The sequence below is a fragment of the Rhinoraja longicauda genome, chromosome 8 (genome assembly GCF_053455715.1).
Source record: "Rhinoraja longicauda isolate Sanriku21f chromosome 8, sRhiLon1.1, whole genome shotgun sequence".
Classification (NCBI taxonomy): Eukaryota; Metazoa; Chordata; class Chondrichthyes; order Rajiformes; family Arhynchobatidae; genus Rhinoraja; species Rhinoraja longicauda.
Window position 1 is genome coordinate 64,647,081 of NC_135960.1, and position 25,522 is coordinate 64,672,602.

The 25,522-nt window shown below is 42.6% G+C and overlaps 1 protein-coding gene across 1 annotated transcript in view; it reads right to left on the reverse strand.

The window, feature by feature from the left end:
* The window catches only part of dnah7 (dynein, axonemal, heavy chain 7), a 215,633-nt gene that overhangs the window by 68,191 nt on the left and 121,920 nt on the right, over window positions 1–25,522 (reverse strand). The window contains exons 40-48 of the mRNA XM_078404574.1: window positions 22,816–23,688; window positions 20,192–20,421; window positions 14,731–15,061; window positions 9,625–9,971; window positions 9,332–9,512; window positions 7,262–7,447; window positions 5,770–5,933; window positions 2,567–2,721; window positions 1,638–1,828 (exon numbers count right to left, since the gene is read on the reverse strand). Of these exons, the coding sequence (XP_078260700.1) occupies window positions 1,638–1,828; window positions 2,567–2,721; window positions 5,770–5,933; window positions 7,262–7,447; window positions 9,332–9,512; window positions 9,625–9,971; window positions 14,731–15,061; window positions 20,192–20,421; window positions 22,816–23,688 (2,658 nt within the window). The remainder of the gene's footprint in view (window positions 1–1,637; window positions 1,829–2,566; window positions 2,722–5,769; window positions 5,934–7,261; window positions 7,448–9,331; window positions 9,513–9,624; window positions 9,972–14,730; window positions 15,062–20,191; window positions 20,422–22,815; window positions 23,689–25,522) is intronic.

The window sequence follows — 25,522 nt, forward strand, 5'->3', positions numbered from 1 at the left end:
ATATATATGAATGTTATTTAGAATTTAATACAAAGTTACAAGAAATTTGTAGGAAAAGAAGGAGAACTGGTTTGAATACCAGTATTACTCTGCACTGTTGCTTGGAAACACAGTGTCACGGAGATCCAGAGATCCAGAGACACAGAGACACAGAGACACAGAGACACAGAGACACAGAGACACAGAGATACAGAGATACAGAGATACAGAGAGACAGAGAGACACAGAGACACAGAGACACAGAGACAGAGAGACAGAGAGACAGAGAGACAGAGACTCAGAGAGACAGAGAGACAGAGAGACAGAGAGACAAAGAGACGCAGAGACACAGAGTCAGAGTCACACAGCATGAAATCTGGCTCTTAGGCCCAAGTTGTCCAAAGTTCAAGATGCCCCAACTAATTCCACTTGCCAATGTTTGGCCCATTGCCCTCTCCACCTTTCCTATCCATGTATTCGTCCAAATGTCTTTTAAATGTTATGGTATCTGCCTCAAATACCTCCTCTGGCAGCTTGTTCCATTTATCCACATCCTCTGTGTAAAAAAGTTACCCCTCAAGTTCCTATTAAACCTTTTCCTCTCACTTTAAACCTCTATCCTGTGGTTCTTGATTCCCCTACTAAAATTCTCGTCGGTAAAATATTCTGTGCATTCACCCTATCTTTCATGATTTTATATACCTCTACAAGATCACCCCTCAGACTCCTGCGCTCCAATAACATATAACATATAACATATAACAACTACAGCATGGAAACAGGCCTGTCCGGCCCTACCAGTCCACGCCGACCATTCTCCCTGACCTAGTCTCATCTACCTGCACTCAGACCATAACCCTCCAATCCCCTCCTATCCATATACCTATCCAATTTACTCTTAAATGAATAAAGTCCTAGCATGCTCAACCTCTCCCTATTGCTCAAGTTCTCTACTTCTGCCAACATCCTCTTAAATCTTCTCTGCGCTCTTTCCAGAAGAACAACATCCTTCCTATAGCAGGGTGACCATTCCTCAGCCCACTTGCCCAGCTGATCAAGATCCAGCAGTAATTTTGGTCTCATCCGCGTCCTCTTCTAATCGCTAAGGCCTGGTACGTTCTTATCCAAATTGATCATATAAACCACAAGCAGCAATGGGCCCCAGCAGCGATCCCTGAGGCAAACCACTAGTCACAGGCCTCCTGTCTGAAAAACAACCCTCCACATTACCCTCATCTTCCTTCTATGAAGCAAACTCTCTATCCAGTCATCTAGCTCTCTCTGGATCCCATGCAATCCAACCTTTAGAGCAGCCTACCATGCCGAACCTTATCGAATGCCTTGCTAAAGTCCATATAATAATTGGAATAAAAGGCTATTGTTAGTAATGGTGATCATAATATTAGCAAAGTGTTGCCAAAACCTACCCTGTTCATTCACATCCCACCAGGACAGGAATCTGCTGCACTGCCTCAGTCTGATCTAAATGTGGCTCATCACCCAAAACCAACATAGTCGCCTATAAAATCCCATTAATCTATTCAGTTGAATCTCAAATTAGGAATAGGAAACCTTGCTACTGATGCCTATAGTTCATAAACGAATAATTATTTTTAAAAATCTAGCATACAATAAATAATGTTGATCAAAATTCAGACCTTGACAGATGTTTCTGGAAGATAATGGGGATTTCTCAATTTAGTTGTGATGTAAAAGCGAAAATCTGGGGCATATTCAATTGTAGAGTCACCAAGGCGAATGCATATGGTTCCACTCTGTTTGAAAGTTTGTTTCAGTAGCAATGGTTCCAAGATGGGATCGAGCTCCTCACCAACATTTTCCAACAAAACTGAAAAATCAAGTAATTAATACAAGTTGAGTTTAGTTTAGAATGGAAACAGTTCCTTTGGCCTAAGGAGTCCGCACCGACCAATGATCCCCACCCATTAACGCTATCCTACACACACCAGGGACAATTTACACTTACACCCAGCCAATTAACCTACAAACCTGTACGTCTTTGGAGTGTGGGAGGAAACCAAAGATCCTGGAGAAAACCCACGCAGGTCACGGGGAGAACGTACAAACTCCGTACAGACAGCACCCACAGTCAGGAACTTTTATATTAGGTATTCCTCTACAAGGAACAATATGCATGAAATTTGTAAAATGATGAAAGTTATATAAAAAATCTTTATAAACCTTATTAAATATACTATAAAAGTTTTATATAACTTTTATATTATATTTAATAATGTTTCTAAAGATTTTTTATATAACTTTCATCATTTTACAAATTTCATGCATATTTGCAAATTATCTATCTATGTGTAATAATTTCATTTTAGCCACTGTAATCACATTGGGATCAGAGGGAATAGAAAGAAAAACAATATTCTAACCTATTTGCTCATCACAGCACTGTACTGCAGATTGGGATTACTTTGTATACATTATCTGATATAACAGTTGGAAAAAAAAGTCCAGTTATTGTTCTGTCTAATTATGACCACCAGAAGCTAGTTTTTTTTATGGTAAATTGTGCCTCCTCAAGGCATTGCTTACAAACTGCATATTCAGGACTTACCAGGTGTGCCAAACTGAATACAGTTTTCCAAAGTTCTCACAAAGTCAGCATCACTGAGCTTAATTACATGAAGACTGTTGGCTTTTTCCATATTCTTAACCCACTTATTTGCCTGGCCTTGAGGGTCTATCATCAATGGCCACCTTCGAGCATTTCTGCAAGTTAAATATTCATGCAATGTTAAAGTTGCAGTTTGCTATGATCTTATTTTACTTGTGAATGGCATGGAAATACAACATGGTTATCCAACCTGGAACATAGGCCTTTCCGTCTAACTCATCTACCATCGTGCTGACTTCAGCCAGTCCCATTTCCTTGCATTTGGCCCTAATCCCTCTCGAACTTTCCTATCCATGTATATGTCCAAATGTATTTTAGATGTTGTAATTGTACCTGAATCTACCACGTCTTGAAAAATCTGTCCCATAAGGGCCTGTCGCACTTCGGCGATTTTTAAGGCAACTGCGGCGACTGTCAATGTCGTAGTAGATCGCCGAAAAACCTACGACAATGACCACAACAAGCTACGACAACGTACCACCTAGGCGACGGCAAGCTACGACAACCGGCGACCCACGATAAGATAATGGTACCAGTCAGTATATCTATCTCACAAAAAAGGCACGAGGATTGTAGGAGAAAACACAGTTCCCATTTCACACAATATTCATCCATTTGACAATTGTGGGCGGATAGAATTATCACTCGGATGCAGCGTGTCTTTGTTTCATTTCCCGAGGGCGGATATATGCCAAGATCACCTAGAATCGGCCATTACACACCTACATAAGTGACTGCCGTGCTCTGCTCTCCGCTTTGCATGACAAACACGCATGAGGAAAAACTATTCGACAGCAAAGTCAATCCACACATGGTGCTCATTCGCGATACTTTCCTGACCCACGAAAGAATGGAGATTTCCCGCTTTACGCAAAGTGGTCATTTTGGGACAAGTAGACTTCAGAGACACAGCGTGGAAACAGACCCTTTGGCTCACGGAGTCCGCGCCGACCAGCGATCATCCCATACACTAGCACTATCCTACATACAAGGGACAATTTACAATTTTACTGAAGCCAATTAACCTATACACCTGAGACAGACACAAAAGCTGGAGTAATTCAACGCGCCAGGCAGCATCTCTGGAGAAAAGGAATCGGTGACGTTTCGGGTCGAGACCCTTCTTCAAAAGTCACCTATTCCTTTTCTCCAGAGATGCTGCCTGACCCGCTGCCTGACTACAGCTTTTTGTGTCTATCTTCGGTTTAACCAGCATCTGCAATTAAATTATTTTATTTTATTTTATTTTGTTTTATTGGTCAAAATAAATGAAGTTAAAATATTTGAAAGAGATGCCATGAGAAACTACTCCGAAATACAATAACATCAAACATCAATCGCTGGTCAAAATGTCCAAAATGTACTTTATTCAAACAAACAAAATTCTTATAAAAGGTGGATCAGCACCGGCGACAACCAAATTCACCTGGCGACAACATGGCAACAACCTACAATAGCGCCCACGTCGGGATACGACAAGCTATGATCATTGGTATCAAGCCAGCTTTCACCGAGATCTGCTACGACTCATTGGAGACTACTCACGACCATCCCCGCGACACCCCGCCGACCGTGCGCGACAGCCTAGTCGCCGGCAGTCACCTTAAAAATCGCCGAACTGGGACAGGCCCTATAGATTCCATTTAAATCTTTCCCCTCTCACCTTAAACCTGTGCCCTTTAATTTTAGGCTCTTCTACCCTGGGGAAAATCACTGACCATTTGCCCTATCTATGTCCCTCATGATTTTATAAACTTCTATTAGATCACCCTTAAGCACGCTTCATTCCAAGATAAACAGTGCTAGCCTATCCAGTCTCTTCTTATAATTAAACATAGAAACATAGAAGATAGACACAAAAAGCTGGAGTAACTCAGCGGGACTGGCAGTATCTCTGGTGAGAAGGAATGGGTGACGTTTTGTGTCGAGACCCTTCTTCGGACTGAAGAAGGGTCTCGACCCGAAACGTCACCCATTCCTTCTCTCCAGAGATGCTGCCTGACCCGCTGAGTTACTCCAGCTTTTTGCGTCCATCTTCAGTTTAAACCAACATCTGCAGTTCATTTTTACACATAGAAACAGAGACAATAGGTGCAGGAACTACGAACAGTTTCTCTATTGCCTTTAGTTATAGTGACTATCGTTTGAATGAAAGTATGCTTTATGTTGCACAGGTAAGCTAAATGTTGCTTACTTTACCTCACTAGATCGTGACAAAACATGCAGCAGCCTCCATAGCTTCCCTCCCCTACTTTAGTCTACCTAACCAAACTTACCAGAGAACTAAGTAGGTTGTCGTATACCTAAGTGTACATGTTTTTGTAGTTTTTGTCTCTATCTCTCTTCATGCATTCTTTGATGTTCACAAATTAATTTATGTCTCCCTTGGCCCCATCAATAATAAAATGGGACCATGCAACAGGAGCATATAGATATCCAGTGTAAACAATACACTAACCTTCCACCACAACTTCAAGCACATCTAGCACCACCTGTGGCACAGTCTGAGAGTCCAGCACTGACTTCAACTGTCATATCAGAGACTATAGAACTGAAATGGAAGCAAGTCATCCTCAATCCTAATGAGAGAATTCACCTTCAGCTCCACCGATCCTGTTTCCACCAAGATACTGTCCATGCAATTTCCCTTGATGGCTCCATGCTAACTTACATTCTCAATAGCTTAGCTGCACCTCATCAGTAATGCCACTACCTGTTCAAATGTAACATTATGGACACTATCAGAGGAATCAGCCCAGTCCCTCCATCCTGTCATGTTGCCTTTAATCTACTCCTCCTTGAATATCAAAAATCATGCTCATCTCTCCTGCATTTCCATGTTTCAGTCCGGTTTCTATCCCAGTCATTACAAACATTATCAAAGTTACAAATTATGTAACTGATGTTACTTTGGCCAAGGTGTGCTATTCCTCTGTGATTACATGCATCTGAGCACCAATGCGATGGAACCACCAGAGCCATTTAATGAAAGCAGATCATTCTTCTGTTGGAATGAGTTCCAACAACTACTCCACTCGATCTTCTTGAGCAGCTTGCATTCAAAATTCTAGACCTGTCAACCATGTGGAAGATAATCCCCTTGGTTAATGGTCGAACTGTTAATATCGGTCGTAAATACTTACGATATGATAATGCCGTTGTCAATGGAAAAACTATCAGAAGGTAATCCAGCAATATTCCAAGCTCGAATTTTTACAGGATCCCCCAAAGTGGTTGTCAGGGATATATCATCAGAACACGGGATGAGCATTTTCTTGCACTTACGGATCCATTTCTCTGCTTGTTGCTACAAAATATGAGACAGGTTAATTAAAATAAGTATCGAAGGACTATGCAGTAAAGATGTGAAATGGTGCATGTGCAATAGACGGAGGGGAATACATTGGAAATGAAACCTTCAAAGATACCTAAATTACTTCAGTTGTTAGATTTCATTAATATTTATTTTAGAAACAATTGGAAGATTACTTTACAGCACATCTGTGATTCAAAGTAGAGAACAAAGTTTCATCTCCTGCTACTAATTGTCACGAAAGTTGCAGGGCCACAGACTTCAAAACTGAACAAACTATTATTCGCACAATTAGCGTAACACAATGTCCAAAATCAGTGACCATTACACAGCTATAATAGCCACTTCTGTGGTTGCGCACAGTGCAATTTACTTTTAAACTGTTTGGTAAAAGGAAAAGGATTATCAAGGGGCAGACCAGATGGGTGTCCATTCTCGTATGAATAAATGTATATTTGTTTTGCATTACAATCAGCAGGTTATAACTGGATTGTTACACAAAGCGTTCAATGGCTATTTCTTTACAACATAGTTGGTGGTCAACCCCATAGAAAGTGCCAGTATAAGAAGTGGACCATTTTCATTTCTCTAACTATGTAGGAGAACTAGTTTGCAGATGCTGGTTTAAATCAAAGATAGTCACAAAATGCTGCAGTAACTCAGCGGGACAGGCAGCATCTCTGGAGAGAAGGAATGGGTGACGTTTCGGGTCGAGGCCCTTCTTCAGACTTCAGGTCTCGATCCGAAATGACACCCATTCCTTCTCTCCAGAGATGCTGTCTGTTCCCACTGAGTTACACCAGCTTTTTGTGACTATCTTCATTTTTCTAACACCAGGCTCATGAACAAGCCTAGAAAGACAACAATCTTAATTTGTTTCTCTTCAGTTCAGAAATCCAACCTGCAACTCTTAAATCTGAAACACCTAAAATTTCAGAAATGGATCCACATCAACATTATTTCAATAACATTGATCTCCTTCTTGTGGTTTCGAGTAGGCAAGGGCGACTCCTTTTCATGAGTGGGGAGACTGAATACTGCACTGGGACAATGTGAGGGTATCTAAACAACATGATTTCAACCCTTTGGCAAATCTGCATCTTACATTAAAATATTGAAATATGAATACTAATATTCAAATTGAAACATTAAAAAAATATTACCATTTCATAAAATCAATTTTATGAAAAATGAGTTTATAAAACTTTAAAAAGTTTATAAAAAGTTCTATAAAAATAGAAGTTTAAGAATAGATTGCATAGAAATATTGGTGAAAATTTATATCTTTGCACAAATTTAACTTTATCTTATTTTTAGTTTACCTGTCTGTAAATCGAAGTAAATGCCCCTAGATATGCCACAATTCCTGAAGAAATCAGGATATCGCCGGTTAGATTCGTGTATTGTCGTCCTAGATTTTTGGCTGTCAGATTCCAGCGCGTCTTCTCCCCACCAAGCCCACCAATGAGCTGACCTGCACGCTCCAGCTTTTTACTGCACAGGTCAACCTAGAAGGCAAGGTATCGTTATTGTCGCAAGCTCACAAAAGTTACGAATTTAAGACTGACCGGATGGAGAGAGGGGAGGGGGAGGATGTGTCAAGAGGGATAGGGGAGGGAGGTTGAGGGAAGAAAAGAGAGGAAATAGACAAGTACAGAATATAGGGCTAAATATGGTTGAACTTATCAACAATGTTACAAAGACTACATTTGGAGTTACATGTGAAGTATAGAAAAGATATTTAAACAACGGAGAAGTATTCAACCTGGATATTGTGCTGAACAGAGAGATGTTAAGACCAAGACAGTGATGAAAAATGGGGGCTCTTTCAAAAGAATAAAGGAGATTAAAGGAAGAATCTATGTAGGGGTACATTAATGCAAGATTAAATATAAATGATTTGGTTTTGAGAGAAGGAGAAACATTTAGAACTGTGATTCAGGAGCCGTGGAATATACTGGCAGAGTAATTGTTTAGTTTTGTTTATAGATACAATGTGGAAACAGGCCCTTCGGCTCACTGGGTCCGCTCCAAACAACGATCACCCGTACACTAGTTCTATCCTACATATTAGGGAAAATTTACAGAAGTTAATTAACTTACAAACCCACATCTTTTTGGAATGTGGGAGGAAACTGGAGCACCCGGAGAAAGCCCACATGGTCACAAGGAGAACATACAAAACCGGTACAGGTAGAACCCATTGTCAGGATCGAACCCGGGTCTCTGGCGCTGCAAGTCAGCAACTCTACAGCTGCGCCAGTGTGTCGTCCTTCATTTGACTGAAGTAGGGACCATAAACATTTAAGAATATGTTATATAGGTGGCTAAAAATAAAATGCACAAATGTTGGAGTAACTCAGTGGGTCAACATTTCTGGAAGACATGGATAGAAGGCATTTTTCGGGTCAGAACTCATCTTCAGACGAATGCTAGTGGGAGGGAGAAACTTGGAAAAAAAGGGATAGAGGCAGGACAAGGCATGGCAAGTGATAGGTGGATACAGATGAGGGTGATTTTTATTGGCAGGCGGGTGGACAAAGGATAGATAATAAAAGACGACAAAAGGTTGACATGGAGATGGAGTAAATTGTGAAGCTAGATGAAGGGATATGGGTTATTAAGGAACGGGGGGGGGGAGGAAGGTGGGATAATGGAAGATAGGCGTGAGTATCCAGGTGAAACACAGGGAAGAGAAGGGGGGGAAAAGGACTAGTTGTGAGGGGGGGGGGGGTGCATTGTTACCTAAAATTGAAGGATTCAGATGCTCATACTGTTGGGTTATAAGCTACCCAAATGCGATATGAGGTACTGTTCCTCCAATTTGCATGTAGTCTCATGTTGGCCAAGGACAGAAAGATTGGTATGTGAATGTGAAGAGGAGTTAAAATGGTTAGCCACTGCAAGCTCCAGCAGGGGTAAATGGATCTAGGACTAGGCCTTGACCTAGGCCTAGGCCTATCTATGTTTTCCAGAAATGCTGCCTGATCTGCTGAGTTACTCCAGCACTTCCAGTGTGTTATTTTTTGGTATTCCAGCATCTGCAGTTCCTGGTGCTTATATGGTTGGCTGAAGTAAAGGGGAACATTTGATCCTAAAATAAAATAGGCAGGTGGAATTGTAAATATTTCAGGAGAAGATGAAATGTAAACACAGTCGGATTCAGTCAAATTATCTGTTTCTGCGTACGATTTCCAGTGTAATTCTATGTCATGCATTTCATATTCCATTCAATAGCTACATGTTTATTATTTGTCTTCAACCTTTTGCAAAGCAGCTTCACACATATCTTAGTTACTCCCTTCAATGCAAATTGCGTGTGCCTCCTGAAGACTTACTTATTGATAGATTTCATCTTGCCCAATGGTTCTGATAACTGTTATATAAAGTACCTGATTTTCCAAGTCTGCTTTCTTCTGTTTATTTGTTTCCAGATTCTCCTGCAATTTTTCAAGCTTATCTTGCACGGCTTTAAGTGCAGCTTGTTTCTTTCTGAGCCCATCCATGGCTATTTTCAATTCACCTTCAGCCAATGCTAGTTTTGCTTTCTTCGGAGCCACAACTTTAGCTACTCTAGAAAAAGAGGAGAAGAAAAAAAAAAGATTCCATCTCATGCAGATGTAAAGCTGAAGCTGTGAATACAAAAATGATTTCCATGTTCTATAATCCAATTGCAATTGCTTACTTATCATAAGAGTCAATTGCAATGACCCATTTGCAAAGACCCTCAGCGGCATTGGATGCATTGCGAATCTTTTCTGGAATAAATTCTGGATTCGTTATGTATTTGCTGCGAATGATATTGATGTATGCTGAAGGAATATTGTCCTTGTCGTATTCATGGAGAGACTGCAAGAGCTTCATGTCACCCAGCACCTTCTTGGCTGGACCCCAGAATTCTTCAATCTTTTTACCTGACCCGGTAGGATCTGGAATTCGATCTGCCTTTATTCCTTTCAAAATACAAATCGCCTCCATAACCAGCTTTACTCCAGACGGAGGGCTCTTCATAGATTTCATCACAGTGATATCCTAAAAAGAACAGGAACACACCATGTGGCAGCACAACAGTTTAAATGCAAGATTGCAGCTTTTAAACCGACACACGAGATCATCTAAATTCAATAGACAATAGACAATAGGTGCAGGAGGAGGCCATTCAGCCCTTCAAGCCAGCACCACCATTCAATGTGATCATGGCTGATCATTCTCAATCAGTACCCCGTTCCTGCCTTCTCCCCATACCCCTGACTCCGCTATCCTTAAGAGCTCTATCTAGCTCTCTCTTGAATGCATTCCGTTTTAGTGTTCCATTACCTGCAATATGGGAAATGCTACTGCTGTTTCATATCTCATTATATATCACTTTCCAGGTTTGCTCTCAGGGGAGCTGGGATTGATTCAACAGGTGGTCATGCCGAAGGAAGATTGGAGAAGATAGATTTCAAGGTAGTCTGAAGAAGGGTCTCAACCCGAAACGCCACCCATTCCTTCTCTCCAGAGATGCTGCCTGTCCCGCTGAGTTACTCCAGCATTTTGTGTCCATCTTTGGTGTAGACCAGCATCTGCAATTCCTTCCTACACATTTCGTCATGCCCAAGGTGCTGGCTGAAAGTAGATGTATGACCACCAGGAAAGGGAAAGGGAAAGGGAGTAGGCAGAGAGTGCAGGAATAGATAGGTACACGCGACTGGGATATTATAACCATTACAGAAAGGCTAAGGGAGGGACAGGACTGGCAGCTTAATGTTCTAGGGTTCAGGTGAGATTGAGGTAGGGTAGACAAAAATGGAGAGTTACTTTATTGATGAAGGAGAACATCACAACAGTAGTCTGAAATTACATCACTAAAGTATAGTCCTGTGAGGCTGTATGGGTGAAGCTGAGAAATAAAAACTGATCTCCCGGTGGCCGAGCACTTCAACTCCCCCTCCCATTCCCAGTCTGACCTTTCTGTCATGGGCCTCCTCCAGTGCCATAGTGAGGCCCACCGGAAATTGGAGGAACAGCACCTCATATTTCGCCTGGGCAGTTTGCAGCCCAGTGGTATGAACGTCGACTTCTCCAACTTTAGATAGTTCCTCTGTCCCTCCCTTCCCCTCCCCCTTCCTGTCTCCACCTATATCCTTCCTTTGTCCCGCCCCCCTGACATCAATCTGAAGAAGGGTCTCGACCCGAAACGTCGCCCATTCCTTCTCTCCCGAGATGCTGCCTGACCTGCTGAGTTACTCCAGCATTTTGTGAATAAAAACAGAATGATCACATTGCTGGGAGTGTACTAAAGACCACCAAATAGTCAGTGGGATTTTAAGGGAAAAATTAGAGGGAGATCGAATTGTGAGGAGAAAGTGTAAAGTGAATTGCAAGACTCTTAACAGCACTGGTGGACAGAAGGATCTTGGCATCCAAGCCTATAGCTTCCTGAATGTGGCAACACAAGCAGATAGAATGACTAAAAAAAAAAGGTGCATGGTGTGCTTGCCTTCAATGGTCAGGGCATGTAGTATAAGAGCAGGAAGTCACGTTGCAGCTTTGTGGGACGTTGGCTAGGCCGCATTCGGAGTATTATGTGCAGTTCTGCTTGTCCTATTACCGGAAGGATAGAGGTTTTAGAGAGGGTGCAGAAGAGGTTTACCAGAGTGTTTCCTGGATTAGAGGGTATTAGCTACAAGGAGAAACAAGGAAATGCAGGTCTTGGTTTACAAAAAAAAATCACATCGTGCTGGAGTAACTCACCGGGTCAAGCAGGATCTCTGGTGACATTTCAGATCGGGACCCTTTTCAGTCTGAAGAAAGGTCTGGACCCAAAACATCCCCTATCTTGCGATGCTGCCTAACCACTGAGATACTCCAGTACTTTGTGTCATTTATTTAGCTACAAGGTTGACCAAACTTGGATTGTTTTCTCTGGAACACCAGAGTATATAAGTATGTAAAATTATGAGAGGCATTGATAGCATAGACAGTCAGAACTGTTTTCCTGGGATGAAAATGTCAAGGACTAGAGGGTATTGCTTGTTAATGTGAGACAAGCAAGGTTTAAAGGAGATGTAGAGAGCAATTTTTTTGGTTACAGAGAGTGGTGGGTACCTGGAACGCACTGCCAGATGTGGTGGTGAAAGCAGATACGGTAGTGACATTTTTAGATAGACACATGTGGAAGGAGGGACATGGATCATGTGCAGGCAGAGGAGATTAGTCTCATTCCGCATCATGTTTGGCATTGACAAGGTGCAGTAAAGGCTCAGTTCCTGTACTGTACTGTTCTATGTTCCAAGTATGCCAAGAGATTGCATGCAGACAGCTGCATGGCCAATAATCATAGTAGAGGATTTTAACATTCTCAATATAGACAAGGATAGTCATAAAATCAAGGGTGGAGTTTACCAAGTATGTTCAGGAAAGTTTCCTCAGGCAATATGCTGAAGGCTCTTCAAGGAAGAGGGCAAAGCTTGACCACTTTTAGAACTATACGGCAGGGCAAGTGACTGAAGAATGGAATAGGTACCGTTAACCAGGATCAACTGCATCTCTGGAGGAGTATAGAGGATGGAGGAGCATACTTCAAAAGGAAATCAGGACAGCAACAACGGAGTATGAGATTGCTCTGGAAGATAAGATTGAGGGGAACCGAAAGATATTTAAGTAAAATGTGTAACTAGAGAGAGAATAGGGACTCTTAGACACCAAATATATCGTCTTTGTGTGGAACCGCAGGAGATGGGCAAGGTCCTTAATGAATATTTCTCCTCTGTTTTTCCCGTGGAGAAAGACATGAAGAGGACACAACTTTGAAACATTAAGCTTGATGTCTTGAGATTAGTCCACATTACAGTCATAGTCGAGACGCTGGATGTCCTAAAAAGTATGAAGGCAGATCAATTTCCTGGGCTGGATCACGTTATATGAATAGCTGACAATCAACATCAGACAATGAACTGCCAGAAGACTGGAGGGTGGCTAATGCGCCTCTATTTCTGAAGGGCTGCAAGAAAAAACTGGTACGATAGACCAGTACGCCTAACATCTGTAGTAGGAAAGTTACTGGAGAGAATTCTGAGGGATAAGATTTGGATAAATAGGGGTTTATTAGAGATATTCAGTATGGTTTGTACGGAACATGGGAGTTATTGTTTTTGAAGAAGTAACCAAGAAAGTTGATGATGAGGGCAGGGCTGTAGATATGATCTATATGAACTTCATAAAGGCCTTTGATGAGGTTTTGCACAGTAAAGTAAGCTTCTCTGGAAGGTTAGTTCACATGGGATCCAGGGAGAGGTAGCTCTTGGGAGTATTGTTTTCAGTTTTAGTCACCTTGCTATAGGACAGATGCCAACAAGCTGGAAAGGAAGCAAAGATGATGATTTACTGGGCTGTAACCAGGACTCAAATTCTTGAGCTATAGCAAGAATTTCAGCAGGTTGGGACTTTAATCCTTGGAGTGCAGGAGGCTGAAGGGTAATCTTTATGGAGGTGAATAAAATCATAAGGGAAATAGATAGAGCGAATGCAAGAGTCTTTTTCCCCAGAGTAGGGAAATGAAGTATCAGAGGGCAAACTTTAAGGTGAGTGGAGTGGAGTATGATTTAATCACAGCACGAGGGACAATATTTGCCACAGAGAGGGTGGTGGGTACATGAAAGGAGATGCCAGAGAAAATATTTGAGGCTAGTACAATAACAACATTTAAAAGACATTTGGACAGGTATATGGATAGGAAAGTTTAGAGGGATGTTGGGCTAAGTGTAGACAAACGGGACTAGCTTAGATGACGCATCATGTTCGGCATGGATATGACTGGCTGAAGGGCCTGTTTCTGTACTGTACGACTCTAACTCGAACAGACCAAAGAGCCTCATTCTGTGGCAGATACTATGATACCTTGTGACTGCAAGATCTGGGGAAGTGAGGAGGATGACTACAACATTAAAATGTCAGACTTTATATAACCAGTTTAGATTAGTTTAGTCAATAGACAATAGTCTGGAGATACAGTGCGGAAACAGGCTCTTCGGCCCACCAAATCCGTGCCGACCAGCGATCCCCGCACACTTACACCATCCTACGTACACGAGGGGCGATTTACAATTATTCAAAGCCAATTAGCCTGCACACCTGTACGTCTTTGGAGTGTGGGAGGAAACCGGAGATCCTGGAGCAAACCCACGAGGTCACGGGGAGAAAGTCCAAACTCCGTACAGACAGCGCGCATAGTCAGGATCGAACCCGGGTCTCTGGCAATGTACGGCAGCAACTTTACCGCTGCACCGCCAGACAGCCCTGATATGAACTTTGTAGTTCTATGATAAGCATCAGTTTCATAAGCCTTTTCCCTAATTTTAACCAAGGTTAGATGATGAACACCCTGGCAAGGCCAGGCCAATTGTAAACCAATTTCTACAAGAAATATATAACAGGACAGATTGCAATTTTCAGTAACATTTTACCTATTCACAATTTGTTGCAATATATATATATATATAATATATTACACTAAATGTACAAGCCAAAGATCGAGAAAATCGTGGAGAAAAAAAAATGGCTTGTGATTTTATTTCTTTGGTGACACTTGTGTGTATCATCTCCTTCAGCCCACAATGGCAAAGTCCTGACTAATGACAACGTTACAATTAAATTTCAATAAGTGGGATGTTTGACTTTCCAAAATATAAATTCAGAAATATTGAAATAACCCAGCTGCTCTATATTTGGAAAATATACAATGTGTCCTGAATCCGGAAATGCATTACTTGTCTTTCTGAGGTCCACCAAAAACAAGTGCTTTCCTTACCTGTGTGGTCAGTGTGTCAAGGGCAGTAAGTGCAGCTTCCAAAATGGGCAATGCTTTTGCCAGATCAGCATCGCATTCATCTTTAATTCCTTTTGCTACCATGGCTTGATCGTTTGCAATGAGTTCATCAGCTTTCACAATCTCCTCTGTTCTCGAGACCTCAATGGATTCTTTTTCAATGATTATCATCATATTATCCACTGCTGCACTTGCAACTATCAGTTCAGGCTGCAGGGCTGCCAATTCACCCTGCATGACAGCAACCTGAGATGCAGCAGAGTTCAGTTTCTCCAGACCAACTTCATATCTCCTCTTCATCTTCACTACTTCACTAAGGACAAAATATTCAGAACATTATACACAACGTACAAATTAATTGCTTTGCTGATCATAAAACCCCAATGACCATCTTGGCTTTTTAAACGAGTTGCAACACGCATCGCAACAGATGATATAGGCGACACGGTGGTGCAGCGGTAGAGTTGCTGCCTTACAGTGAATGCAGCGCCGGAGACTCAGGTTCGATCCTGACTACGGGCGCCGTCTGTACGGAGTTTGAACGTTCTCCCCGTGACCTGCGTGGGTTTTCTCCGAGATCTTCGGTTTCCTCCCACACTCCAAAGACGTACAGGTATGTAGGTTAATTGACTGGGTAAATGTAAAAATTGTGCCTAGTGTGTGTAGGATAGTGCTAATGTGCAGGGATCGCTGGGCGGCGCGGACACGGTGGGCTGAAGGGCCTGTTAGTGCGCTGTATCTCTAAATCTAAATCTCCAGACTAGAGCACAAGTCAAAAATTGTTGGTGGTGTTGATCGTGAATAGGATAGCCAGGCTCATATCATATCATATCATATATATACAGCGTGGAAACAGGCCTTTTCGGCCCACCAAGTCCGCGCCGCCCAGCGATCCCCGCACACTAACACTATTAACACTATCCTACACACTAGGGACAATTTTTACATTTACCCAGCCAATTAACCTACATACCTGTACGTCTTTAGAGTGTGGGAGGAAACCGAAGATCTCGGAGAAAACCCACGCAGGTCACGGGGAGAACGTACAAACTCCTTACAGTACAGCACCCGTAGTCAGGATCGAACCTGAGTCTCCGGCGCTGCATTCGCTGTAAAGCAGCAACTCTACCGCTGCGCTACCGTGCCGCCCAGGCTGCAGGATGAAAATGTTTAGTTTTAGTTTAATTTAGAGATACAGCATGGAAACATGCCCCTTGGCCCACTGAGTCCACGCCGACCATCGACCACCCACCTGTACACTAGTTCTACCCTTCACACTGGGGACAATATACATAAGCCAATTAACCCACAAACCTGCAAGTCCTTGAAATGTGAGAGGAAACTGGAGCACCTTCAGAAAACCCACTCGGTCACAAGGAGAAGGTGCAAACTCAGTAAAGACATCACCCGTAGCCAGGATCGAACCCAGGTCTCTAGCGCTGTCAGGCAGCAACTCTACTGCTGCACCACTGTGCCGCCCAATTGATCAGATTGGAAAATGGGCTTAGAGATGGAAGATGGAATTTGATTTTCATAAGTACATAGCGATGCGTTTTAGGAAGACTATTAAGGGTAGGACATACACAATGAATGGTAGGGCCCTAGATAGTATTGAAGAATAGAGGGACCATGGGTGTACATGTCCAAAGATTCCTGAAGGTGGCGGCAAAGATAGATAATATAGTGTAGATGGTATACAAGGTTAATTAGCTGGGGAATTTGTTGTAAGTATGGGGAAATTATGATATAATTTGAAAACATTAGTTAAGCTGCAGCAGCGTACAGGGCAGCACAGTGGCGTAGCGGTAGAGCTGCTGCCTGACAATGCCAAAGACCCAGGTTCCATCCTGACTATGGGTGCTGTCCGTACAGAGTTTGTACGTTCTCCTGTGACCACGTGGGTTTCCTCTGGGTGCTCTGGTTTCCTCCCACATGACAAAAACGTACAGGTTTGTAGGTTAATTGGCTTCAATAAAATTGTAAAGTGTCCCTAGCGTGTAGGATAGTGTTAGTGTACATGGTGATCGCTGGTCGGCATGGACCCAGTGGACCGAAGGGCTTGTTTCCATGTTGTGTCTATAATGTAAAGTCTAAAGTAAAATTTGGTTGCCACACTATACAGACATGATTGATTTGGAGAGAGTGCAGTGGAGAATCACTAGGATGTTATCTGAGATGGTGCATTGCAGATATGCGGAGAATTTGGATTTGTTTTTCTTGGAGGTTAAGGGGTCTAGATAAAGATTTGCAAAATTACGAGGAGCATGGATAGGGTAGATAATAGGAATCTTTTCCCCATAAAAGAGGTATCTAAAACAAGAGGGCATAGGTTTAGAGTAAGGAGTAAGAGGTTGAGAGGGGATCTAAGGTTTGATTTGTCCTGTTTTGAAAAACAAGTGTGAAAGATGCACCAAATGCTATATCATTTTTTGCAACTTGTCACTTTTCTGATGGCAAGATGAAAGACAGGCAAAAATGCGTAATTGCATGTAGTGTCTCTTGTGTCTATCCTATCAAACCCACTCAGAGCAGGATGGGCTTACATTCTTAGAAGTAAAGGCCCATTCCAGGACAATCTGCTCATGCAAAGATCAATGCCATGAATCTACTTTGAACAATCTCTTCTTTAGGTATAGTTCTCCAGAGATGGTCTCAAACTCCCATACAACCACAGAAAGCTTTTCTTATTCTTATATTCTAACTCTCGTGATAAAAACCATACCATTTGCCATCTTAATTGATTATTGGATATAGTTTGAGTTTTAATATTGTGTGTTTACAAATCCCTCGGAAAATGGGCCAAACTATGCCCGTCTTTTTGTAGAATACATAGAATGTCCTGGCTTCAATCCCACTCGAGTACCTTCTCTCAACTCAGTTCATCAATAATTGTATTGGTGCTATTTCTTGCATTTCTGCAGAACTGGAATATTTACTGACAGTTTCCACCCTGCCCTCATCTTCAGATGGTCCATTTCTGACTTCCCATCACTTTCTGAATTTGTCAATTATCATCTCAGAGGATAGGTTAGTAACAAGCATCCATTACAAGTGCATACTCCCACTGCTATCTTAACTATACTTCCTTCCTTTGACTCAGTTCTACTCAGACAGTTCGTGCGAATCTGGTATTTCTGCAACAGAAGGATGAGAGGGGATGTTATCAAAACGTATAAGATTATTAAGGGGTTGGACACGTTAGAGGCAGGAAACATGTTCCCAATGTTGGGGGAGTCCAGAACCAGGGGCCACAGTTTAAGAATAAGGGGTAGGCCATTTAGAACAGAGATGAGGAAAAACTTTTTCAGTCAGAGAGTTGTGAATCTGTGGAATTCTCTGCCTCAGAAGGCAGTGGAAGCCAATTCGCTGAATGCATTCGAGAGCTGGATAGAGCTCTTAAGGATAGCGGAGTCAGGGGGTATGGGGAGAAGGCAGGAATGGGGTACTGATTGAGAGTGATCAGCCATGATCACATTGAATGGCGGTGCTGGCTCGAAGAGCCGAATGGCCTCCTCCTGCACCTATTGTCTATTAACATAGCTGCCACTGATATGTTTACTTTTTCCTGGACTATGGTTTCCCCTGTACCAGTGTTGGGACAGTCATTGATCAGTAGAAACAAAGAACTGCAGATGCTTGTTAATACCCAAAAGGACACAAAGTGCTGGAGTAACTCAGCGGGTCAGGCAGCATCCTTGGAGAAGGTGGGCAGGTGACGTTTCAGGTTGAGACCTTGATCAAATCCTTGATCACATCTCTTCTGTTTCCCACACCTCTGCTATCACCCCTCTCACTCCTGAGCAGACCAAGGGTAGAGTTCCCCTTCTCCTCCCCTTCTACCCCACTCTGCACTCTACAGATCATCCTTCACAATTTCCACCACCCATTATGAGAATAAACCACCAGACACATCTCCTCCCCTCCGTTTCCAGGATTCTGAAGACACCATTTCTTTCTGAATTCATGAGTCATTCCTCCATCTCCATAATCGCCCCTCTTCATACAACACTTTCCCATGCAACTGAAGATGTAACATCTGTGTTGTAACCTCTCAGCAATTCATTTGCAGTCGCATCTAGTTTATTTCATTCAGTTCTCTCAGTAGGATCTCCTCTACTGTGGAGAAACAACCTCAAATAACTTGTGTATGAAGGAACCGCAGATGCGGTTTAAACCAAAAAGAGTCTGAAGAAGGGTCTCAACCCAAAACATCACCCATTCCTTCTCTCCAGAGATGCTGCCTGTCCCGCTGAGTTACCCCAGCATTTTGTGTCTATCAACCTCAACTTGTTTTCTCTCTTTCTATCAGAACTCTCCAGATCTGTTGTAGACAATCACTCTGTAATATTGCATCAGTTATTCTCTCTACAGTCATGATCTAACCTGAATGGCATTCCTGCAGCTCTGCGTGTTACAGCGGTTGCATGTTTCCTCATTCTGACTGTCCCTTACTTCATTAATCTATCCACCACGTCTTCCTTGAGAACAGATCACCTGCACAACTATGGGTTCTCCCTATCAGAGATATTAATACACATTCCCCACCGCCTCCTGACTCTCTATGCAATTTAAAAGTAATTTTTTTTCCCTCACTTTTCCAATTCTGACGAATGAACTTCAATCTAAAACATTAACTCTTTCCCTTTTCACAAACGTCACTTGACCTGCTAATTTTTTCCCCCCCATCGCTCTGAACAATGTTGTCTACTTCAATCTTAACATCTAAAAAACATTCTGTTTTTCAACGTAAGGGGGAGGTCAGAGAAATTGTCGTGTAGATTCTTGTTGGTCTTGTAAACTAACACTGCTAGGTTCAATGATTTGTGAACATGTGACCAATTCCACTTTATCCTCCTATTCTTTGAAGAATATTCTTTCTATCCAACTTGCATTTATTTATTTTTAAGTAAGTTTACCAACTGAACAACCATTCTGCAAATGTATCATTTCTTCCCGTGTTTTGTTATGGCAATGAAGAATTTTATATTTCTACTAGACCAAGTGGACCCGTTGGGCCCAAACCTCTCTTGCATTGGTGCAGCACCCTCTCCTCCCCTCCTCCCCCCCCTCCCCTCCCCTCTTCCCCTTCAACCCCCCTTATCCACCCTCCTCCTCCCCCCCCACCTCCCTCCCTCAGGCAGCCCCCCCAACTGCACATGCGCTGGTTTTTAAAACCTTTAAAATGAATAACTTAAAAAATATAACACCAATTTCAATAAAACTACCATTTTTACATTTAAAGTGTTGACGGTGAGTAAGGTGGGCCTAAAATTGTCGCGCTATCGTGTACCGTTTTGGCTGAAGTTCAGTCACAAACAAGATAACAAACGAGAGTTTTAATATATAGATATCTTAATCTAATTGATCTAACCAGATTATCAAACACCAGACCATTTTTGAAAAACCCATAATTTAAAAAATAGCCCATTTAATTTGTGCTTACGTTCGTTTTAACTCAAGTAGGGCTTGAAATGTGGAGATCAGTTCCAGGTAAGAAGTAGGAGTTACATAATTGTACCGCTGAAGCTCAGTATAAAATGTTTCAGATATTTCAATTGTTGAGGTATGAAAACTCTTGCACATATCAATGCAGCACATACGTATCCTCTCTGACATTTCAATATCTCCCAATGAACGTTTTGCCACAGCCTCCAGAGCGTCTTCAGGCCAAGACTACATTGGAAATAAAATAGTAGCAAATAAATAGCTAACCCAAAATCCCAACATGAAATATTTTGATAGCAAACCTTGCCATTAAACCAAATTGATATTTTTTTGTAAATGCTCTCGATGTTGGTGCCAACGGATTTAAAATAAAGGTCAGGGACAAAGCACCTTTGAATCCAGCCCTGGTAACTGTGGGTATCCGGGTTCATGGCAGTGATTTATGTTGATCAATATTAACTGAGATTTTCTTTAATATGGTTTCAGCGAGGATTGATGAGCGCAATGTAGTTATGTTTGATATTTGGATTTTCAAAAGGCATTTGATAAAGTACCGTATAATAGACATGTTAACAAAATTGAAACTAATGGGATAAAAAAGAAAATTACAAATTGGATATGAAATTCACTCGTGTCGAGGAAGCTGAGTAGTGGTAGACTGTTGTGTTTCTGACTGGAGAAGGGGACTTTTCGTGATATACATTCATAATTTGGACTTAGATTATAAAGAACAATTTCACAGTTGCTAAACCTTAAAAGTCAACGGCATGGAGAATGGTAAATGATTTCAAGCAAAGAGATAGGCTCATAGGCCCACACTTGCCAGATAAACTTAGAAGCAAAATAATGGATTTTGGCAGGCTACATAACTTTTTTTTTAAAGGGTATGCAGAAACAGAAATTAGCATGCACATGCAAACTATTCTTTGAAAGTGAGCAAACTATTAAGAATGCATTAGTAAATCTGGGTTTTATAAACAAAGGCATTAAGACAAAAGCTATGAAGTTACGCCGAATCTGTATCAAACATTGGTTTAGTCACAACTAGAGTAAGGTGTTCAGTTTAGAAAGGGTATGAAGACCTAATACGATTTGAGTCAAGTCAAGTTTAGTGTCCTTTGCGCAAGTGTGGTGAGGTACAATGAAAATCCTGCCTAAAGCATCAGACTCAGACAGCACAAAAAAACATACATTATACATAAATTCTGAAAAAGAAATAAAATTAAAAAAAAAAAAAAATCCAGAATTAGTGTAAAAACACAATGAGGTAAAACAAGTCAATGGTAGTGTAAAAGGTGATCCATTGCTTCATCTTTACCATGGACATTCAGTGTAGCTAGGACATGTTGGGCCGAAGGGCCTGCTTCCATGCTACATCCTCCACCAGAAAGGTCTCAAGACCCTCCGGTTTTTCCCTGAACAGTAGCGCAATCAATTTTCGCCCTCACCCTCAGATCCTCACTCTCAACAACTTCTTCTGTGACTCCTCCCAATTCCTCCAAATTAAAGCTCTCGCCATGGGAACTTGCATGAGCACTGTGCTTGCATTTTGTCGGTATCATCAAATAGTCCTTGTTCCAATCGTACACTGGCCTCATCCCCCAATTCTTTCTTCACTACATCAAAGATTGATCTCATTAACTTTACCATTAACTTCCACCATGCCCTCAAATTCACTTGGCCTATCTCAAGCACCTCTCTCTCCTTTCTTTATCTCTCTGTCTCCATCACGGTGGACACATACCGGACAGAACAAGGATGGAGTTCCCCTGGTCCCCACCTTTCACCACACCAGCCTCTGCATCTAACAGAAACGTCACCCATTCCTTCTCTCCAGAGATGCTGTCTGTCCCGCTGAGTTACTCCAGCATTTTGAGTCTATCGATTGATGTCCAGTACAAACTTACCAACTCCCACAGTTGTCTGGACCACTTCCTCCCACACTGCCCCTTGCAAAGATGCTCTCCCCTATTTTCAATTTCTCCTTCTCCATCGCATTTGCTCCTAAGTTGAGGCTTGTCATTCTGAGACATCCAAGATGTCCTTGTTCTTCAGCAAATGTGTCTCCCCCCGATGTCATAGATGGATCCCTCACCCACGTCTCCTCTATGTCCCATTGTTCTGCTCTCGCTCCCCCTCCCCCCCGGACAGAACAAGGATGGAGTTCCCCTGGTCCCCACCTTTCACCACACCAGCCTCTGCATCTAACACACTATCTTCCAACATTTCCATCACCTCCAATGTGATCTCACCAGTATCACATCTTCCCATCTCCATCCCTTTGGCCTTCCGCAGAGATCACTCCCTTCACAACCCCCATGGTTCACTCATCCCTTCCCACCCAAACCGCTTCCCCCCCCAGACAGTTTCTCTTGGAACTGCAGAAGATACCTCACCTGTCCCTTTCACTCTTCCCTCGCTTCCATCCAGGTGCACCAGCAGTCCTCCCAGGTAAACAGAAGGTTAGAACTTAATTATAATTTAGAATTTAAATATCGTAAGGAAAATGGGGCAGAGATGGGTTGATGAATTTAATAGACATTCATGCTCTCATTGAATAAACAGGCATTAGGGTTAGACTGTCTGCTATTCTTCCTTCGTCAAATACAAGTGAGCACTTACCTGAAACCAATTTATAGTACAGCAATTGACAAGCGCTGGGAACTTCCTCAGTCTGTTGCGGAAAGCATCTCCAATGGGACTCATTGCTAAAACCACATGCAATTGATTCCGGCAGCGCTCAATAAACATGTTGAAGAGCGCCAATGGACTGCCATCAGTCTGCTTGGATCTATCTCTTTGACGGTCAATTAGACGCATGCGTTCACAGACCTCCTGCTTCTCGTCCACTGCAAAGAGATTTGGCACTTCCCCTGCATTCAACAAATTGTTGATGTCCTCCAGAAACGACTCCTGTTTAATCTGACTGTCAGTAAATAAGAAGACAGCTTGCATCTCACCTTCGGTGGCTTTACGGAATATTTGCTTTAAATCTTCACGCCATTCGTAAGAGCCATAGCTCTTGGAAATTTCCACTTGAAACAGAAGGTAATCTGCCATGTGTGCTGCAAGACGGGTCAGTGACTGGCGACCACTGCCTCCAACACCCACCAACAGAGCATGGCTATGTGGCTGCTTCAGAATACGGGAAATTCGACACACATGCTCGATTGCAAATTTGAATATCACCAGATTCATTGGCTTTTTGCTGAGATTATTAAACTCATCCAAGTGAGCCTCAACCACTTTCCTTAAACTGCTGAAATCAAGGACTTCCCGATATCCCTTGTCTTCGCCTTTTGGGTCACTGAAGTCACAAAACATCAGACTGCGAAGTTCATCTTCGGTCACTTGGCCATCACCATTAGCATCCAGGTGTTTGAAAATCACATTGAAGTTCTCCTCCAGCTGGAGGTTCATCACTGCTTGAAGACAATCAACAAGCCAAGCTCGATCTGCATCATCTACCAAGCGATCATAATACACTCGTAAAACCTGCATTTGGTTATAAAATAATGGTAATTACTTTTGACTGATTCACCAAAAGAAAAATACTTGCATTTAAGTAGCAGCTTTTAGACAATAGGCAATAGGTGCAGGAGGAGGCCATTCGGCCCTTCGAGCCAGCACCGCCATTCAATGTGATCATGGCTGATCATTCTCAATCAGTACCCCGTTCCTGCCTTCTCCCCATACCCCCTGACTCCGCTATCCTTAAGAGCTCTATCCAGCTCTCTCTTGAATGCATTCAGAGAATTGGCCTCCACTGCCTTCTGAGGCAGAGAATTCCACAGATTCACTGACTGAAAAAGTTTTTCCTCATCTCAGTTCTAAATGGCCTACCCCTTATTCTTAAACTGTGGCCCCTTGTTCTGGACTCCCCCAACATTGGGAACATGTTTCCTGCCTCTAACGTGTCCAACCCCTTAATAATCTTTAGACTTTGAACTCACAAAGGAGTGCTGAAAGGCACATGGGAGCACCAAAAGCAACAACCTACTTGAAGAGGTTGCGGTGCAGGTATACAACCGTTGCACAATAGATAATCTGCCCAATAAATGGATCAGATCAAAGCTCTTCACCGACGGTGCACCTAATTGTACGATACGATAAAACTTTATTCATCCCCGGAGGGAAATTGGTCTGCCGACAGTCACAACACACAAGGTACACAAAAACTTGAAATTATAAGTGAAAACTAAAAGAAAAAGACGAGCGACTGTTGGCTGGCTGCCGTGAGCTCAGCGCCTTCACCGGAACAAATGAACATACAAACAAACAAATAAACACAGATTTGTCCCCTGGGCAGAGGATTCTAAACGAGAGTGCCCCCCCCACACCGGGTCCCCCTTTGTTCTCCTACCATCCTTCACGGCAGTGCCCCCACGCTGGGCCCCCCATTGTCTTCCCCTCCTCCCCTCACGGTAACGGTTGTGGACAAATGAACAGCTCAGGAGAGATGGCAGATCTACGATCGCCTCTATTGGCAACATGTGAGACCCAGCATCTAAGTGTCAAAGGCAAGACTGAAGCATTCGCAACTACTGCACATGCAGCTGCTGACGGCACCCATCCTAAAAACTCATTCCTCCACCACCAGGCCGCAGTAGCAAGAAGATACACTGCAGTTTCTTGCCTAGCCCAAACCCATGACCTCTATCACCAAGGTGGATGTGGAGACCATATTTCCTCTGGTGGGTCGATGTTATGACAGACATGAGGTGAAATTCTCTCTCCCCCAAGATTGCGTCTTTGAAATTCTCTGCCTCTGAGGTTGACCGAAGCAGAGTTTCTAACATCTCTAACAAATGTAAAAATGCCACCGAAAAGGCATTCCTGTCTGCCTGTTTAATCTTTCATCCCTAGCTCATCAAGTAATTATTCAGCTCTGTCATTAAAATATTCAAAGACTTGCTTCCACTGCCCTTTGAGAGAGGAAGAGGTTTTGAAAGTCACATCCAGTTTGAGATTCTTCCATTGAGGAATCTTCCTCTCCTATCAAAAACCTCAGGATCGCACACCCTCCCCTCCCAAACCCTACCATTCCTTCCCCTGCCTCTATCCCCACATGTGAGGTTACAATTCATTTCCAAATACACTAATCACCTTGTTCTGCTCGCTCATCTCCAACCCACGTGCCATATTTCTCTTTTACTATGCCCTCTTTCACCTCCTCCTGCTTCATTCTACCAAAATCCCTCCCTTGGTCTTTACAATAGACAATAGACAATAGACAATAGACAATAGGTGCAGGAGGAGGCCATTCAGCCCTTCGAGCCAGCACCGCCATTCAATGCGATCATGGCTGATCACTCTCAATCAGTACCCC